The following is a 17,562-nucleotide window of genomic DNA, read 5'->3' as shown; positions in this document are numbered from 1 at the left end:
TAGACTTCTAGAAGCTTTCTGATTAATAGGATTCCTAACTAGATAAGAAATGAATTAATTTAGGAAAGCAGGGCAAAAGTCCTATGCTAATAAGTATGCCCCGCCCACACGCTGAGTGGGCGTGGCCTCCCAGTGCAGCCGCGAGCAGGACCCACACACACTGCTCCGTGTACGCATGCGCGCTGGTGCTCCCGGAAAACGCTGGCGCGGCTCGGGGCCGTCATTCTGTGGTCTGCAATGGCGGACTCGGTTTCATGTGTGGGTGTGCTGGGGTTGCTACTTGTGTCTGCACTGCCCGGGGTCCTCGGAGACCGCTCCAGCCCCGACCTCCGGGCACACCCAGGTATCAGCGAGGGCTACTGGAGGGAGGCTAGGACTGCCCACGGGTCCCAGGCCCCAGCCCTACTGACCCGCCTCTGCCCTCCTCCGCAGGAGACCCCTTCCAGGTCGGCCCTGAGGCCGCGGAACCCCGGCGACGGCCGCCGCCCAAGGACCAGCGCGAGCGGGCCCGAGCCGGGGCTCTGCCTCTGGGGGCGCTGTACACCGCAGCTGTCGTGGCTTTTGTGCTGTACAAGTGTTTGCAGGTGCGGGACGACCAGGGGTGGGGATACCCCGGGCCTGAATTTCCCATGAGGGTGCTATGGTACCATGAACAAGACACATCTTTCTGTCTGTAAACGAATATAGTAGAGTTCCTTGGCTTCCCAACATTATGGGGTTATTTTAAGCACCCATCGAGGTAGCGGATGTGAAGGGCATTTGGTAAATTGTAAATAAATAACGACCACCACATTTAATCCTCCCGACAATACAATGAAGAGATTAAGTCACTTGCTCAAACTTACCGAGCAAGTAGTAACTAGTAGGGCAGGGATTTGAGCCCAACAGCTAAATGTCCATACTACAAAAGTGGCTCCTGGTAGGATTCCAGTCTTGACACAAGGTGTGGATTGCTGTAGCCAGCGTTCAAGGTACCAAGCAGTTTCATGTTCACCTTAGAAAGGAGGCCCTGAAATGTGAACTGACAGAACATTTTGGTGTATTGAAATAGTTGAAATGGAAAGTAGTACCTCCCAGGGCTCTTTGGAGAGGATACGAAATTAAAAAGGATAGCTAATCATGATTCCAAATAGAAATCATGGACAGGCTAGGATGAGGGACCGGATTCACTGATGACATTGAACTAGAAATGATAATATATTCTATTTTTGGACCCACGTACTGTCTGGAGGAAACTTAAGTTAGGAGTTCATTAGTTGAATAATAAAGTTCAGTTGTTTGATGTAACAACTTACCACTTCCCAAATCAAAGCTAGCAACAAGGTATTGCACTGTATCTTCTGCTCACAACACTCCTGGAGAATTTTATTCTCTTCAAGGTGCTACTTAAGAGTATTATGTGCTCAGTAGAGCAACCAGAGAAAACCATGTCAAATGAGCACCAATTCATTTGAATAAAGTTGGCATTATTAACCCAGAGAAGACAATGGGGAAGGGCAGTGGGCAAGGAAGATGGTCTTCCAATTCCTGAGTGACTATGATGTTGAAAAGACAGGATTTTGGAAGGCACCATGGAAAGAAGAGACATGAAGGACAATTTTTGGTTTTGTATATAAACTAACAACCAGAGCTTTATCAAATTGGAGACAGCTGCTCATTCCCGGAGGTGTTTCTTTAGACTCCGTGACTGTGGAGGGGGGGCATACTGACCTGCTTCAGGTCACAGGTGAGGAGCTTGACTGGATGTGATTGTGATTCTCTGAAGTAAAGACCCCATAGCTTTCTCTACAAATTATCCACGTCTCGCTGGCTTTGGAGACTGAGGTGATGGAGAACCTTGTTGCTGCAGTATAGCCCTCTCCTTCTTCTACAGCAGGGGAAAGATGAGAATGCTCTTCTCCAAGAGGAGGCAGGCAAGAAAGAATCACTGCAGTCAGGTGGGTTTTGCACAAGTCTGTGTTTGGTGGGGGATCAGGGGACAGCAGAAGGCATAAATAACCATTGCTCTCCTTTCTCCCTTACCCCCAGAGCAACAGTTGGCCCAGTTGACACAACAGCTGGCCCAGACAGAGCAACACCTGAACAATCTGATGGCCCAGCTGGACCCCCTTTTTGAGCGGTAAGAAGAGCAATGAGCCTGTGGCCAGAGGAACTTGTGATAGGTGGAAGAGGTGGGGACACATACTGGGTAGCCTCTGAGTGGATATTTCTGCAGTGTGACTACCCTGGCTGGAGCCCAGCAGGAGCTTCTGAACATGAAGCTTCAGACCATCCACCAGCTGCTACAACAGAGCAAGCCAAACAAGGGTGTGGAGGTTCCAGAACCAGGTAAAAGGTTGGGAGGTGAGAGTCTGGTGGAGGTAGTGACTGTTTCTGAGACAGGAATATTCCTGATCTTTCCCCTCACAGAGGCCAGCATACCCTTTCCTGAGGACTTATGTATAGAGGAGGAGGAGGCTGGTGACAGTCAGGCCTGGGAGGAGCCCTTGAACTGGAGCACAGAGACAAGGAACCTAGCTCCTCCCTGGGAAGTGGAGCAGGGGCTAAGGAGAAGATGCAGCAAGGCTGTGGGAAGGGCCGGGGCCCCAGTCCCCGCCTGGGAGGAGGAACGACAGCTGAAGGTTTAGTAAAACAAAGTCTGTTCTTGTGACTGGATATTCCTGTGTGCTTTTTCCATTCCAGCTGGCCATACACACACCCATACTAGGTGCCCAAGAACAACTGGGCCTTCTTGAAAAGCTTCCCTTATTAGGACAAAACGAGGCCACCTTCCAGTGTGAGAGCTGATAGATAGAGGGAGCTCTAGTTCTTTTCCTTGTATTCCTGAGGCCACCACCATCATGCCAGCCTTCCTGGCACAAAAAACCCTCTTTCTCAAATCCCAGAGCTGAGATAGAGAGGCCTTTCCAAAAAGGAAAACAAAAACAAAAACAAAAACAAACCACTTTACTAAAATCCAATGGGAAAATAAATTATAGAAACGCATACAACATAAAAACATCCACGTTTACAAAGCTGTAGTCTTGATGAACGACCAGCTATAAACACAGCACCAGGCTTATCAGTCCCAAAGCCCCTCATCTGTATCGGAGGGGGTGGTTCAGCAGAGGTTCAATTGGGTCGGACTTTGTTTCCTTATTCTTAGAGGCTGGTTGGTCCCAAACAAACACAAAATGACCCTTCTCAAACCATGAAGGGTTCTGTGTTTTGGTTAGTACTGAAGATTTCTTTGTACTCCTGACTCTGATCTATCCCTCAAGTATCCTGGGTTCTGGAATTTGTAAGATTCCTCTAGCTCTTCTGGCTGCTGTGGAGAGAAGATGGTCAGTTCAGGCACTGGCATGAGCACTCTATTAAGACAAAATCCCTCATGGCATTGGGGGTGGGGGCGGCCCAGCAGATGGAGGACCTGAGATAGGATTAGAACTGCTCATTTCTAGCTCGTGGGTCTTCCTGAGGGAAGACACAACTTACCTGATGGCCAAAGTTAGACTGTGGTGCCAGCGCAACAGCTCTTCCTGGTCTGTGGACATAAGCAGTAGCTTCTCACAGGGAAAGGACAGCTGGGGAGAAATCACCTCTTAGTGCACAGTTCAGAAAGGTCCAAGCTAAAGGTGAAGGCCTTGCTGTTTCCATGGACGTAATTTCAGGCTGAGATGAGAACTAACTATGAACCCCAAACTCCTGTTATCTCAATATAGGTGGCTTAGTTCCTCTGAAGGGGGCCCAGGCCCAGGAGATAAATTAGGTACACAGGTGTTTGAGGTCTATTTTGAGCCTCTCCTACCTTACCTCGGGCTCCCGGCTATAACTTACGCTGAGCAGTCCACCACAAGGGCCTCCTGAGTGGCCAAAGACCCTGTGGAGTTGACACTGGGCCATGGGGTAGAGGGCACGGCAGGCAAAGGTGCCACTCTGCAGCAGATGCAGTGGGGGTCGAGGTTTGGCCATGAGGAGCACATCCGAGAAGAGGAAGAACATTCGGGGCCGAGGCTCCCCACGGGGAGGCACTACCAGTAGCCAGCCCTGACGTAGGAACCAGCGACCTGAGGGGTGGGAGAGCTGTTACTCTGGTGCTGCTCTAGGACCACGATCCATGGGAACAGAGGGAAGGGGAGGCTGAGGAAATAGGGTGTATGTGCTGGCAATACAGAAAAAGGTGGGTCAGAAAAGGGCAGTTCGAGGATTGAGGAGTGGGGGAAGAAGGGGAGTAGTGTGCAGACTACCTGAGGTAAGCCCCTTTGCCTGGCGGCCACTGAGCAAAGCCTGAACACGCCGGAGGTGCTGGTCATTCTTCTGTCTCTGACCAATGCTGTGGACTCTCTGAGCAGTCTCACTGATCAGCCGGGCAGCCCCTGCAATAACATCCCCAGCCCTACTCCCAGTACAGCTTTGACTGTGGGTGACTGATGGTGGTGAAAGGCTATTCTGGAGGGGACTAGGGTTAGGGTCTAACCGCTTGAAGAGCAGGCAGGGCAACAGGGACATTGTGTACATGTCAGTGGAAGATAGGAGCATACCAGATATTGTTGGAGGTCAGAACCAGAAAGGGATACAGGAGAGGCAGCCTCCTGCCTGTGTTTCAGAGGAGCAAGAACATACGTGTGAGCTGTTGGTGGTCAGGGCTGTTGGGACCTGTGTTTTCAGCCAAAGCCATGACAAGATTTTCATACCTGGAGTCAGACAGGTGGAAGTCCATGAGGGGAAGCAGAGCGGGCAAAATTCCCTCTGCCTGACCTACATATCACCCCCTACACACACTTCAGTTCAAGGCGGAAAGATCTACTTCAGATTGTTGTGTCCCCCTGCCCCACCCTTTCATCTGGGACTCAGGCTCATACCCCATGGCCCTCTTCCATCCCACACCAAAGAGTCAGGAGCAGACTGAGCATAATTTGGGAGTCTACATCCCATGATGAAGTTAATCAACCCAAGGAGGATGCTACAGACAACCTCACTATATGCTCTTAACATCCCCAGGGACAGAAATTCTAAGCTAGACCAACCTCTCATCTCAACAAACTTCCAGATACCTTGTCACTAGCTCTATTACAGGCCCCTCACTTCAATGTAGAGTTCCACATTCCCAGCTAAGGGCCTGAGGCTGCAGACCCCAGGTACTCCAGTGGGTTCACATGTATTCTTGTGAGGTTCTTAGGAGCAGTTCGTCCCAGAAGAGAGAGAGGCAGTGGGACAGAAGCCATAAGACCCCACAAAGCTGAGAGCGGCAGTCATACAGACTCAGAGAAGTTGGCTGAGTCAAGGTGAATTTACTCACTGCTGGAGCCTCTGCAGAGGCAGAGGGAGCAGGTCCTGAAGATGCAGGCTTCCAAACTCAGGGCGGCCTTCCTGAAGTCGCACAAACCTCCGGAAACGTTTATTTTTCTTTAGTTGTTCCTGGAGTGAAGAAAGGGTTGGCAGCAGGGGGACAAGCCACCCCTTATATTGTACCCATCTGTGTGCCCAGCCCTCTGTAAGCTGTGTGCTCCTGAGAGAACCCCTACAGGGAACTTAGTACAGACCAGGGCACCCAGAGGGCCCTATAAATGTAGTAACAGTATGGATGAAGTTTGTATCTCCAGAGGAAGAGGCAACGTATGGGGCAAGAGGGGATGAGGGAAAGGACTTGAGATCATCTTCAGGTTACCTGCAGGGTGGTCTGGGACCTCTCTGCATTGGCAGCAAATTGGGTGTAGAGCTCCAGGTGGGGGCAGAAGCCTTCCAGCCCCTGTCCCCAGTGCCCTCCTTCGAGGTAGGGAAGCAGCTCTCTGCGTGGGTGAGAACAGTAAAAGAGCAGTCCAACAACTACGCAAGCACCACCTCATTTAATTCGCATAACCTTGCCCCGGAGGTAGTGGTATTACCCCATTTTGCAGAGGGAAATCGGGGCAGGTTACGGCACTGGGCCAAGACCACAGGTGAGTTAATTGGCAGACTCCGTATCTGAACTCGGGTCAACCTCCAAGCTTCGTGCACTGCCAGAGGCCAGGGTTCTCCCTCTTCTCTTTCCCCACGCCCCTTCTACTCACTGGCTGGCGCCGTAAATGAGCTCCCAGGGCCCAAACACGGCCTGGCGCTCCGCTGGTCGCAGGGTGCCCTTGGCTCTCAGAATCCCCACGAAGTACTGCAGGAGGAGAATACCGGTATATACTCTGTAGGAAGACGAAGCTAACGCCAAGCCGCAGCTAGAAACTGCAGAATGCCTGAGCTCCCTTTATGCAGGAGAGACAGTCCAAGGCCCACTATACTCGGGGTCAGGGACCTCGCGGAGACCCTCCCATACCCTGGGGTCCCCGCCCCAAACGGGAGGGTGTGCGCAGCCCGCACCGTGGCCACCAGCCCCAGCTGTTCCTGGTAGCGCCGTTCGGTCTCCAGCAGCTCCCGGGCAGTGCAGGCGCGTTTCCGCTCCCAACGGGCACGCTGCTCTTGCACGGGGCACCGAGCACTGGCTCCCGGCCTCTCCATGCCTGGCTAGGGGGTCAATGCTTCCGGCCTCAGCCCGCCGGTGATTCAAATTCCAACGGCTCCTGGGGCAGGGCCGAGGAGAAGAATGCGCCCCCTGGCGTCGGGAGGCTCCGCACAGGACAGAGCACCAGCGGGGGCCACCGAACCGCATCCAGTCTCTGCCATTACGGCCTCGCCCTACCGCCAGGGCGGCGCTGTAGGCGCGCGAAGCCGGCTCGGGCAGCGTTGGGTGGGGCAAGTAGGTGGCCCTCCTCTGAGTTATGAGAAGTTGAGGCAGCAGTCTGGACCTTGAGGTAGGACACCGGCAGGGCCTCAGTGTCCCATCAGTAAAATAAGGTAGGGGACAATAGTTATGGTACATATTGCCCTGGGCCTGTGCCAGACACTAGGGCACAGTCGTCCCCAGTGCTTTTCACTACTAGGAAACCTCATGGGTCACAGGATTGAATATTTTGCCCCCCTCGGACAAAAGTTGATAGGTTTTAAGTTACTAACTTGTTTTCTCCTTTCATACAGATCCAAAACCTGACAACCAATTAGCTCCTGGTCAGCAAATGTCAATAACCAACGTGGTGGTCGAATTGCTGTAATTCGGGCCAAAGGCTAAAGCTTGTGGTTGATTAGTCGGTGCTACCTAGTCAAAGATAAAATGGACCAGATTTTCCTTACTTAGGTCTTTCAAAAAAGACCAGGCAGTAGCCCTGGAGGGTAAATTGGCAGTGCCGTCTTGTATGTATGAGAAGTCTTAAAATGTGCTTACTCTTATGACCTAGCAATTCCATTTTTAGGAATGCATCCTAAAGAAACAGATATGTGGACAAAAATATGTATAGCAGGATGGGTGGTACAGTGTTGTTCATAACAACAGAAAACTAGAAACTATCTAAATATCCAGTGGTAGAGAATTGGCTAGGAAAATTATGGTACAGCTATTTGAAGGAATAATATGAAAGCATTAAAAATGGTGGGGGCTTTGGGGCACCTGGGTGGCTTAGTCGGTTAAGCATCCAACTCTTGACTTTGGCTCAGGTCGTGATCTCACAGTTCATGAGATGGAGCCCCACATTGGGCTCTATACTGACCCACATTGGGCAGAGCCTTCTTGGGATTCTTTCTCTCTTCTCTCTGCCCAGCCCCCCCCCCCCAAATAAATAAATAAACTTTTTTAAATGATGTAAAAAAAACCTGTCGATATGGAAAAACATATAGTGTATTGCCACGACCAAACAAAGCATGCTACAAAGCTGCTTGTACAATATGATCCCATTTATGTATAGCATATATGTGACTGACTGGAAGGATAAACAATTGAGGTAATTGTGGTTGTTATCTCTAAGTGATCGGATCAAAGTTAATGCACTCCACAAATATTTTTTTAAGCACCTAATCTGTGCCAGGCACTGGATCACTGAGGTTAAAAGGGTGAATAATTCAAATATAGGGGTCTTTTAAAATTCCCTTGTTTTTCTCCTTTTCCCAAGTTTTCTGCTTGAGCATACATGCATTACTTTTTAATTAGAGAAAGAAATGCTGTTAAAGACCAAAATGTTAAGAAACCTTCAGACCCCATTCCTACCGCTGTGGACTCCTAGGAATTTGGACCCCAAACCAAGAACCAGGGTACTGTCAGGGTTCTGAGGTCCCCTCTAGCTCTCTGACATTCTAAGAATTCCAAAGAGATATGCTGGACTTAAATCAGGGGAAAACAACTTGAAGGGTTGGATGGCGGAAAGAGAAAGTTTGGGTCAGACTGCCTTGGACTCCAGTTGCAAGGAAACTGGTGATACCATATAGGTAGAGGACTGTTTACACTGTCTCCAGTGAATGTGGGACAGTCCACACTAAGAGTTCAAGAGTAGAAGGGGACAGATAATCCCATTGTAATTAGTATCACCATGAGTCTCTTCTGCAACCATAGGATGAGCAGAAATGTGGCCCTCAATGTCTGAAGACACAGACCCTAATGACCAAACACTTTGGACTTAAACACCACAGAGAGGTCATGAATCAGGCAGGTGGTGCCCCAGCCAGTTGGTCCTGAGTATGCCATGTCCCAACCTGGACATGCTCAGGAAACAAGACTCTGGGAGCTCAAACCTGTTTTAGGATTTGGCAGACTCCCAGCTGCAAAGACATGATCCAGGGTCAGAGTCTACATTCCCCACCCACACCAGAGACACAGTCACACACAGAAACAAAGAGCTTAAGAAAGATAGCACCATGGGGAATTAAATTCAAAATTTAATTAACTTTAAAAGCTGAGGGGAAGCTGGGTGGCTCAGCCAGTTGAGTGTCCTACTTCAGCTCAGGTCATGATCTTGCAGTTGGTGAGTTCAAGCCTCACATGGGGCTTGCTGCTGTCAGCCTGTCAGCACAGAGCCCACTTCAGATCTTCTGTCCACCTCTCTCTGCCCCTCCCCCACTTATGCTCTCTCAAAAATAAATTAACATTTTAAAAAACAAAAAAATAAAACACCAAAACAGAGACCTGCACATAGATGCAGATCTAGGCTGGCCAAAAGCAACTGGCCAAAAGCAACTGAGATGGTAGGGAGATGTGTGTAATTATATAGAGCACTGCAGAGCAGTGTACCAGGGGATCCTGACAGAGACCTAGAAAGGAAAACAATGGAAATATGAAGAACATTTGGAAAGAGGGGAAATGAAGTAAAGCTGGAATGGATGTGAGAGAAAGATCACACATACAGACTCGAGACTCCAGTTAACATGGTGCTTCTGTCTTCTGTGCTTCCCATGACCTTCTCCACTTCAACTAGATAAGTCATTACCACATTCTATCTTATTTAGGTCCATCCAATTCAGATACTAACATGTACCTTCCATGTGTCAGTGTCTAACCAAGGTGCTGACATCACAGCGAACCCAGACAATGAGCTGACCTTCCACATTACACACCGGATCAGATTTCTGTAGATGGCTCTCAATTTGGCTCCAGAAATAGCAACCTAGATTGCTAGGCTGACCACCTCCTTGGAGGACAGCAGTTGTTCAGCTGTGCAAGTTTTGGTATACAGTATGACAGTCTGACAAGGCAGATAATTTGGGGTGCCATAAAAATGCAATGTCATGCTCTTGGAACAGTTGTGGTTTGACAAACACAAGTCATTGACAATGAGCTCCCTGAGGGCAGGGAAGGCGTCTTAGTCAATTTGGTTTTTCTCAAGTCCTGGCAAGGTGATCTGCAGAGAGAAAAATGTTCAATAATAGTTAGCGAATAAAAGATTTAATCAAATACTGGACCCTGCCCTTATGGAACTCAAGGCTATTAGACCAGATAAAATGTAATAAATCACCATAATATAAATTGGATGGTGGGCAAGGTAATCAGCAAGGGCAGGCAAAGAACTGGGGTGGTTCAGAGGCACCAGAAATCTCTTCCTGTGGTATAGAGTGGAGGAGGTGGCCTTTGAGCTGAGTCTTGAACCACAGAAGGTATACAAACGAGAGAGTAAAACTATTTAACAGGGTAGTGGGTGCACAAGTACTGATTCATGTACTAGAAGCTGGTTGGGACATTCAAATGGGGTCCTTGGGCCTCTGCTGTTCCAGGCATTACCTCTTTAGATAAGAGATCATTAGAGTCCCCAGGAAGAAGTGAGGTAGCAGAGCACCCGGAAGCTAGGGGCTAGTTCTCAACAGGGTTAGAAATACTTCAATATATTTCTCTAATCCATACAACGAAACTGGTACATATGTGCTGAATGGTAGCCCCAGATACGAACTTCCTGAGATGGCCTGACTCTCTTCTGGTTTGTTGAAGCCATAGAAACCTTATTAGAATGTGAGCTACAGAAAGAAAGAAAAAAAAAAAAAAAAGAATGTGACCTACAGAACAGTAGAGGCTGTTCTCTAGTTCAATGCTGTATCCCTAGGGCTTAGAATGGTCCCTGGAGAATTGGAGGAGTCTCAATAAATGTTTCTCAAATGAGTAGGCAGACTGGGAACCCCAAGTCTTGGGGTCCTTTTACTTTTCATCTCCTTGCACCCACTCTTCCCTTCCAATCCATGTTGCACACTAGCCATCAACACAACCTAGTATGAGACTTGGATTCTGTCATTCTCTTGCACAAGATATTTGATGCCTTTCCTTTGCACAAAATACCACTCTCCCCGTTGTTTTTAGTAATTGAATTTCTACTTCTTCAAAGTCCTGATCAAATTTTGCCTACTCCTGTATTACTTTCTGAGGCAAAATTGATCTCTCTCCCCTGAATATTGTGATAGTGTTTGCCCTCACTCACTAGACAGTGAGCTCCTTAGGACAGGGACTGTGTTTTATTCATTTCTGTACCTTTAGTCCATAGGCCAGTGCTGGACATAGTGGATGCTAAATAATTGTTAAATATAAGAGTGACACTAGATGAACAAAGGTGGTCAAAAGTCTGGGGGGCGGGGTGAAAATGAATAGTTTAATTTGAATGGAGTATGAGGGAGAGTAGTAGGAGATAAAATGGAAAGGCTTCTTGGGTAAGATTTTGAAGGGACTTGGAAGTCAACTAGAAGAAGAAGGTGGACAGATGGAAGCCAATGAAGGTTTTTTGAGCAGAGGTGTAATATGATAAATAAATTTAGTTTAAGCCCATCAGAGTCCCTCTCCTACATATATTCAGTTTTCCATTTATATTCAGATTAGCCTCCCACCTGCCTATCTGTCCACGCACCCCAGGCCTCCCCAGCAGTTTGTCCTACCCCTTTACCTGCTCCTTGTCTGGGCCAGGGAGATATACATGGGCTGCTTCCCCTCTTAGCCAGAAGCTGTGGGGGCCCCAGCTCCCTGTCTTTCCCCCTCTCTGCCTGGGGCTGGGAAGCAGGCCAGGGTTAGCTGAGGCTGGCTGGTGAGCAGCTGGGCGGTGCCAGGGGGAGCCTGTGCCAGGTGGTGCCTTGGGTTCCAGGCTGAGCCTGTGACCCCGATAACCTCCTGCCTGTGCACATACCTGCCCCTCACTCCACCCCCACCCAGGCTTTGGTATCGGGGAAGGGGCATAGGGCCAGGCAGACCCACGGGACTTTGGCTCCATCTCTACAAAAGGGCCCTCTGTGAGTCAGCCTGCTCCCCTCCAGGCTTGCTCCTCCCCCACCCAGCTCCTGTTTCCGATGCACGTACAGCCCGTACACACTGTGTCTGGGACACCCCACAGTCAGCCGCATGGCTCCCCTGTGCCCTAGTCCCTGGCTCCCTCTGTGGATCCCGGCCCCTTCCCAGGGCCCTGCTGTGCAACTGCTGCTGTTACTGCTGCTCCTGGTGCCTGCCCATCCCCAGAGCCTGCCCCGGATGCAGGGGGCACCTGGGTTGGGAGGAGATTCATCTGGGGAAGATGATCAACTGGATGGGGAGAACCCACCCAGTGAAGAGGATCCACCTGGAGAGGAGGATCCACCTGGAGAGGGGGACCCACCTGGAGAGGACCCATCTGGAATGAAGACTGAACCAGGAGAAGAGGACTCTCTGAAGTTAGAGGATCTACCTACTGTTGAGGTACCCAAGGATACTCAAGGCTCCCAGAATAATGCCCACAGGCACAACAAAGGTAAGTGGTCAACAGCCCTCCAAATCTAGGTTCCAGGAGGTTTTCCTCCCCCCACTAAACCCCAACCCAGGCAGGGATTATTCAGGGAAGGGGAGGAACCTATACTCTGACAGTAGCTTTTTCCATCCTTGGGGGATCTCATGCCACCAGACCCTTCCCCCTTTCAGAGCTAGAAGGGGATGAATGGAGACAAAAATAGCATAGATAGGAGATGAAACAGAAAGAGATGAGAAAGAAGAAAGAGTATGGTTGGGGAGGAGAAAGTTGAGGAATGTGGAAAGAGAGAAGACATAAGAGAAATAAGAATATGAGGGAGGAGGAAAGATGGGGGTGGGGTAGCAGAGGAAGAGCAGGACAGGTCTGTAGACTGCAGATGAGGTGATCTCTACAGACCCTTCCTGCTCTTTCTCTGCTACCCCACCCCCATCTTTCCTCCTCTGAAGAAACTGAGACCTAGGAAGAAGGAATAGCAAGTAGAGGATCCTGCTATTTTGACTCAGAACCCAGGAACTTTGGGAAGGGAGTTGGACACAGGGAGAAAGGGGAGAGGGTCGACTGACTTGGGCCTGGAGACTGAGGCCCTGGCCCACTTTAGAGACTCTAAGACAGTGGTTGCAAACTAGTATCTCTGGGGCCAGTAGGATCGTTGGGCTACCAAGCTATTGGTGTTATGTTTGTTTGCAATCTGTTGTGTTTTATACCTAGCCACTTAAGGCATTTGCCTTACCTGCTATGCCTTTGTAAGGCATCTGAGTTGGAGAACCCCTACTAGTGAGGGGGACCCACCTCATGCTGGACGCTGGGGAGGGACTGGGCTTAAAGAAAGGCTTTTCATCCTTCTCATTTATGCAGGAGATGACCACAGTCATTGGCGCTATGGAGGTGAGACACCTACCCCCTGCACAGACCCAACCTGGGCATCCTGCTCTGCTGATCTGAACCCCCAGTTATCCCCGAACATTGGTCCTGTGCGTCCCACTCATTGCATCTACGACTGCGAGTCCCCAACACCGCCGCCCGCTGCCTGTGTCGGTCCACATCCCTGATTTCTATTTCCCGCCCCGTTCTTTCTCACTCCACCCCCTCACTTTTTCTACCCTGCTTCCCTAACAGTTCCTGGTCTTGTCACTAGACTTCCAGTCCACACTCTCTCATTCCAGCCGACCCGCCCTGGCCCCAGGTGTCCCCAGCCTGCGCAGGCCGCTTCCAATCACCGGTAGATATCCGCCCGGAGCTCGCCGCATTTTGCCCCGCCCTGCAACTCCTGGAACTCCGAGGCTTTGAGCTCCCGCCTCTCCCAGAACTGCGCCTGCGCAACAATGGCCACACAGGTGAGGGGAGCCTCCGGGAAGGGGCGGAGGCTATCTGGGGATGCAACCTGGCCTATAATAGAAGGCGGGTGGGGGCTGTGCTAAGGAGTTTGGCTGGCCCTCCTAGGTAGGCTGGCTCTCCGCGCTCACTGGGCTCTTCCCTCGTAGTGCAACTGACCCTGCCTCCGGGGCTGGAAATGGCTCTGGGTCCCGGGCGGGAGTACCGGGCCCTGCAGTTGCATCTGCACTGGGGGGCTGCGGGTCGCCCGGGCTCGGAGCACACGGTTGACGGCCACCGTTTCCCTGCCGAGGTGAGCGCGCAGCGGAGAGGCGAAGGGGGGCGCTGGGCGGGGTATCTTGTCCACTCCTAACCTCTGTTCCTCTCCAGATCCACGTGGTTCACCTCAGCACTGCATTTGCCAAAGTTGATGAGGCCTTGGGGCGCCCGGGGGGACTAGCCGTGCTGGCCGCCTTTCTGCAGGTACCAGCCCTAGACACCCCTATTCCCTGCTTCCCCGTACCCCAGAGCTCAGTGTATCTTGACCCCAGACACCCCATCCTAGCACACTCACCCTGGCACCCAGCAATCCTCATTCACTCACTGATTAATTCATTCAACACCTACCCACCGTAAGCCAGGAGTTGAGCCACACCAAGGAGTCAGAAACTGTGGTTCCCGGTCTCTAAGGAGTCCACCACCAGTGGGAGAGGCTGAAATGATAGACATATACAAAGGACACATAGTAAGAGAGGTGGTCAGGGAAAACTTAACAGAGGAGGTGAAACTTGGAAGCCTTCACTAGTGGGAAAGAAAATGAGATATTCCACACAGAGCCAACAGTATATGTGGACTAAGAATATGGCCCACTCAGGGAATGGCAGGTGGAATGGACAGGACACCAGGAAGAGTGATTTCTTGCTTACAACTTTAATTTCCACTTTGTGAAATGCGATAAAGCCTAAAGAAACATTTAGTGACCTCTTTGGATCTGTAGTGATCAAGGCTACATACACAGTGATTAGAAGAGACTAGTAAAGTGGAGGGATGGTGAGGTACCTTCTAGGCTCAGTCACTGCCTAACTGACTACTTAATGCCACCCTGACAGCACAAAGTTCAGAAAAGTGCCTCTGAAATAGCATGTCCTTGCTACAAAAGTCAAACACATGAATTATTAAGGTGAATGCAGAGGTAATGAGAATACAAAGGTTATTATGGTTTTCTGTGGGGAGACCATGGAGTGTAAAGGTGGAGGTGGGCTCAATGAGACTAGGATCCAGATCACTGAGAGCCTTCTATCCTAGTAAAGTGGCCTATCTTCCTTCTCTTCCAATTTGCCATTGAAAACCAGCCCACCAAGCATATTAGGTTAGTTTGCAAAGTGGAAGTAAAATGATTGAGTAGTAATACATAAGATTTTGTGTTCCCCAGCATTCTCAGAACTGAGAAGTGGAGGAGGGCTAAGGGAAGCCTACCTCATCTTCAGGCCTCTAGCCATGGCCCTAGATACCTGTAAGAGCTTGTCTTGTACTGTTATTTCCCAGGAGGGCCCAGAAGAAAACAGCGCCTATGAGCAGTTGCTGTCACATTTGGAAGAAATTGCTGAGGAAGGTCAGTTTGTTAGTCGGGCCACTACCCTCAGTACTCTTGTTCATGAAGAGTTACCTTTGGGGAGCCTCAGGTGAGAGGATGGAGATGGCCCCCCTCCCACAGGCAGGGAACCGACATGTGAGCTGACTGACTATGGTGTTGACAATAACTGTGAAGCTGAGAAGAGGTTAACAGGCACAAGCATACTGCTGCCCACAGGCTTTACGGTAAAACAAAACAAAACAACCCAGCAGCCCAAAATCAAACAAAAAACAAAATAAGAGCCAAAACAAAACAAAACAAAAGACTGCAAAAATAAAATAGCGTTTGGAACTTAAGAGGTTGAGTCTGGGGAGCTAAAAGTTTTCTGAGAACTGTCTAGTTCTCCTTCACAAGCATCAAATATTTTAAATTTGTACTTTTGTTAGAAATCTTTCCCTTCTCAGCCACTCTGGGTCATTTTAAACCTCACTACTGGACCTTAGATTTTACTAAACTAGAAGGAACTGTGCTTTTTGAGTTTTTGTGTCTGTTTTTTATAGTTTCAAACATCTAAGTTCTTCAGCTCACTTTCCCTTTTCGTTCATTTTGGGCTTAAACCTGTAGTCCAGCATGTTGTCATAGTATGCAAAGTAAGAGTGAAGAGTCAGAAGGAGCACCTAAGGAGCCCTTCTTTCACTCTGGGAGGCCCCTCAGCCCTTTATCTTTTTCTCAGTTATGTCTTGTGCTGAGTTATGGGAAGGGACACACCTGGTGAAGAAGTGCTCTCAGGAACTTGCCTCCGCTTGGCTTCTGGGAGATGAAACTATATCCCTGCACCCAAAAGCTTTGGAGGGGAGAAATCTAGGTGGGACTCCAGCACAGGTCCTCTCCGCAGACTCAGAGACTTGGGTCCCAGGACTGGATGTATCTGCACTGCTGCCCTCTGACCTCAGCCGCTACTTCCGCTATGAGGGGTCTCTAACCACACCCCCCTGTGCCCAGGGGGTCATCTGGACTGTGTTCAACCAGACAGTGAGGCTGAGTGCTAAGCAGGTGGGGCTGGGGCATGGTGGTGACATAGGGGATGTGGGGGAAAGAGGTATAAGGATGAGATCAAGATGCATAAGGAGATGAGGGGGCCTTATGGGGGAAGAGGGGACAAAGGGGTTGAAGCCCTGAGGTGCTGGCTGTGAGTAGGCCTGTGAACCTTTCATTTTCTTGTCATGAGCCCACCCCCCTGTCTACTGACCTCCCTAGCTCCATACCCTCTCTGCCTCCCTGTGGGGACCTGATGATGCTCGGCTACAGATGAACTTCCGAGAGACGCAGCCGTTGAATGGGCGAATGATCGAGGCCTCCTTCCCGGCTGGAGTGGAGAGCAGCCCCAGGACCGTTGAGCCAGGTGCAGCTTGGTGGTGACCCATATTGCCATGTCCCCCCTGGCCACAGGTCCCTCATCGTCCCATGTGTCTTCCTTTGTGCCTGTGTCTGTCATTGGTAGTCACAGCCCCTGGTTCTAATGTCTCCTTTTTCTCTTCAGTCCACCAGAATCCCTGCCTTGCTGCTGGTGAGTCTGTGCCCCTTCTCTAGCTCCTGACCCCTTGGCACTGTTCAGCCTCAGGGGCTAGGGCCACCTGTACCCCTTCTCCTTTTCTGCAGAATAGACCTCCAACCCCAATAAGAAAGAGGGTCGGATCAAGGGCGGGGGCTCCTCTGTTGTCCCCAGGGCAAAAGTTGGTTAGAAAGAAGCCCCAGAAATCTAGCATCCTCCTTCCCAAACAACCTCTTTTACTTGCTTTTAGGTAAAAAAGGTGCTTATCTTACTCGTTCTTGTGTATCTACCCCCATCCCTTTGAGGGCTTCTTCTGGATTCTGAGACACTGAGGGCAGCTGAAAAACCTGGGGGGCAGGGGGGGAATATACTGAAGCAGGCTGAATCCTAGACTCTTCACTCTGAGGCGGCCTCTCCTCTCCCTCCAGGTGACATCCTGGCCTTGGTTTTTGGCCTCCTCTTTGCCGTCACCTGCATCGCCTTCCTTGTGCAAATGAGAAGGCAGCAGAGGTATACCTACCTGCTTCCTTGCGTCCTTCTTCCTCAGGCACTGCCCCACCTCCCTGGCTGGAGTCCAGACGTTTCATGTACTTTGTGTGCAAATGAGTTCATCTGGAGGGGCAGTTTTCTGACTAGGCTTTTGTGTTGTGTAGACTCCGAAGTGGGACCAAAGGGAATGTTAGCTACCACCCAGCAGAGGTCACCGAGACTGTTGCCTAGAGTCCTTGGAACTTGGAGAATGTGCAGAGAAGCCAGCCAGAAGAATCTGAAGGGGAGCTGGAGACTGTCCTGTCCTACCCTTTACATCACTTCCTTTTTAAGGTCCAAATATTATTTTAAATAAAAGTTTCTAATAAAATATATGGAAGGCAGCTTTGTTCTCTAAATCAGGATGGTGTATTCATTTTCTATTCCTGCCTTTAACAAATTACCATACTTTATGGTAATGCAAATTTATCTTCTTAGAGTTCTGGAGGTCAGAAGTCCAAAATGAATCTTATAGGCTGAAGTCAAGGTATAAGGGCAGGTTCCTTCTGGACACTTTGAGGGGAGGGTTTCCTTTTTCAGGTTCTAGAAGCCAAACATTCCTTGGCTTGTGGCCCCTTCCTCATTAT

At 50.0% G+C, this 17,562-nt stretch overlaps 3 protein-coding genes across 6 annotated transcripts; 2 read left to right on the top strand and 1 right to left on the bottom strand.

Annotated features, from left to right (window-relative positions):
- Nucleotides 1-162: 162 nt before the first annotated feature.
- CCDC107 (coiled-coil domain containing 107) lies at nucleotides 163-2,655 on the top strand. 2 transcript variants are annotated; one of them, XM_015079407.3, is made up of 6 exons: nucleotides 163-343; nucleotides 433-584; nucleotides 1,877-1,937; nucleotides 2,029-2,119; nucleotides 2,216-2,328; nucleotides 2,410-2,655. In XM_015079407.3, exons 1-6 carry the CDS (start codon nucleotides 238-240, stop codon nucleotides 2,625-2,627), a joined length of 741 nt encoding a protein of 246 aa, XP_014934893.1. In that variant the 5' UTR covers nucleotides 163-237; the 3' UTR covers nucleotides 2,628-2,655. The 2 variants fall into 2 exon arrangements, with proteins under 2 accessions (XP_014934893.1, XP_014934892.1); XM_015079406.3 differs by having other exon boundaries at nucleotides 165-343; nucleotides 1,874-1,937.
- A 274-nt stretch (nucleotides 2,656-2,929) lies between these two features.
- On the bottom strand, nucleotides 2,930-6,546 carry ARHGEF39 (Rho guanine nucleotide exchange factor 39). Its single transcript, XM_015079402.3, has 9 exons — nucleotides 6,328-6,546; nucleotides 6,030-6,124; nucleotides 5,648-5,768; nucleotides 5,279-5,397; nucleotides 4,603-4,673; nucleotides 4,227-4,355; nucleotides 3,817-4,046; nucleotides 3,475-3,563; nucleotides 2,930-3,307 (listed from the first exon to the last, which is right to left on the bottom strand). The coding sequence occupies exons 1-9, from the start codon at nucleotides 6,463-6,465 to the stop codon at nucleotides 3,292-3,294; spliced, it is 1,008 nt and encodes a 335-aa protein (XP_014934888.1). The 5' UTR covers nucleotides 6,466-6,546; the 3' UTR covers nucleotides 2,930-3,291.
- Nucleotides 6,547-9,543: 2,997 nt separating this feature from the next.
- CA9 (carbonic anhydrase 9) lies at nucleotides 9,544-17,334 on the top strand. Of its 3 annotated transcripts, XM_027039398.2 has the most exons (11): nucleotides 9,544-12,014; nucleotides 12,867-12,896; nucleotides 13,175-13,345; nucleotides 13,493-13,635; nucleotides 13,713-13,805; nucleotides 14,868-14,934; nucleotides 15,791-15,948; nucleotides 16,153-16,297; nucleotides 16,436-16,462; nucleotides 16,876-16,957; nucleotides 17,101-17,334. In XM_027039398.2, exons 1-11 carry the CDS (start codon nucleotides 11,633-11,635, stop codon nucleotides 17,165-17,167), a joined length of 1,365 nt encoding a protein of 454 aa, XP_026895199.2. In that variant the 5' UTR covers nucleotides 9,544-11,632; the 3' UTR covers nucleotides 17,168-17,334. The 3 variants fall into 3 exon arrangements, with proteins under 3 accessions (XP_026895199.2, XP_053060922.1, XP_053060923.1); XM_053204947.1 differs by lacking the exon at nucleotides 16,876-16,957 and having other exon boundaries at nucleotides 17,101-17,308; XM_053204948.1 differs by lacking the exons at nucleotides 14,868-14,934; nucleotides 15,791-15,948; nucleotides 16,876-16,957 and having other exon boundaries at nucleotides 17,101-17,308.
- The last annotated feature ends 228 nt before the right edge of the window (nucleotides 17,335-17,562 follow it).

This window comes from Acinonyx jubatus, chromosome D4 (genome assembly GCF_027475565.1).
Source record: "Acinonyx jubatus isolate Ajub_Pintada_27869175 chromosome D4, VMU_Ajub_asm_v1.0, whole genome shotgun sequence".
In the NCBI taxonomy this organism is placed as follows: domain Eukaryota; kingdom Metazoa; phylum Chordata; class Mammalia; order Carnivora; family Felidae; genus Acinonyx; species Acinonyx jubatus.
The sequence above is the reverse complement of the archived record's forward strand: the minus strand, read 5'-3'. Positions and strand labels throughout refer to the sequence as shown.

Excerpts from the sequence above, each read along its gene's own strand:
- CCDC107 (XM_015079406.3), top strand. The coding sequence starts at position 238 with ATGGCGGACTCGGTTTCATGTGTGGGTGTGCTGGGGTTGCTACTTGTG. Across the intron at positions 344-432 it reads CGACCTCCGGGCACACCCAG|GAGACCCCTTCCAGGTCGGC; the intron begins GTATCAGCGAGG and ends CCTCCTCCGCAG. Across the intron at positions 2,329-2,409 it reads TGTGGAGGTTCCAGAACCAG|AGGCCAGCATACCCTTTCCT; the intron begins GTAAAAGGTTGG and ends TTCCCCTCACAG.
- ARHGEF39 (XM_015079402.3), bottom strand. The coding sequence starts at position 6,465 with ATGGAGAGGCCGGGAGCCAGTGCTCGGTGCCCCGTGCAAGAGCAGCGT. Across the intron at positions 4,047-4,226 it reads GGCAAAGGGGCTTACCTCAG|GTCGCTGGTTCCTACGTCAG; the intron begins GTAGTCTGCACA and ends CCCACCCCTCAG. Across the intron at positions 3,564-3,816 it reads CTTGTGGTGGACTGCTCAGC|CTGTCCTTTCCCTGTGAGAA; the intron begins GTAAGTTATAGC and ends ATTTCTCCCCAG.
- CA9 (XM_053204947.1), top strand. The coding sequence starts at position 11,633 with ATGGCTCCCCTGTGCCCTAGTCCCTGGCTCCCTCTGTGGATCCCGGCC. Across the intron at positions 12,015-12,866 it reads TGCCCACAGGCACAACAAAG|GAGATGACCACAGTCATTGG; the intron begins GTAAGTGGTCAA and ends TCATTTATGCAG. Across the intron at positions 13,346-13,492 it reads GCGCAACAATGGCCACACAG|TGCAACTGACCCTGCCTCCG; the intron begins GTGAGGGGAGCC and ends CTTCCCTCGTAG.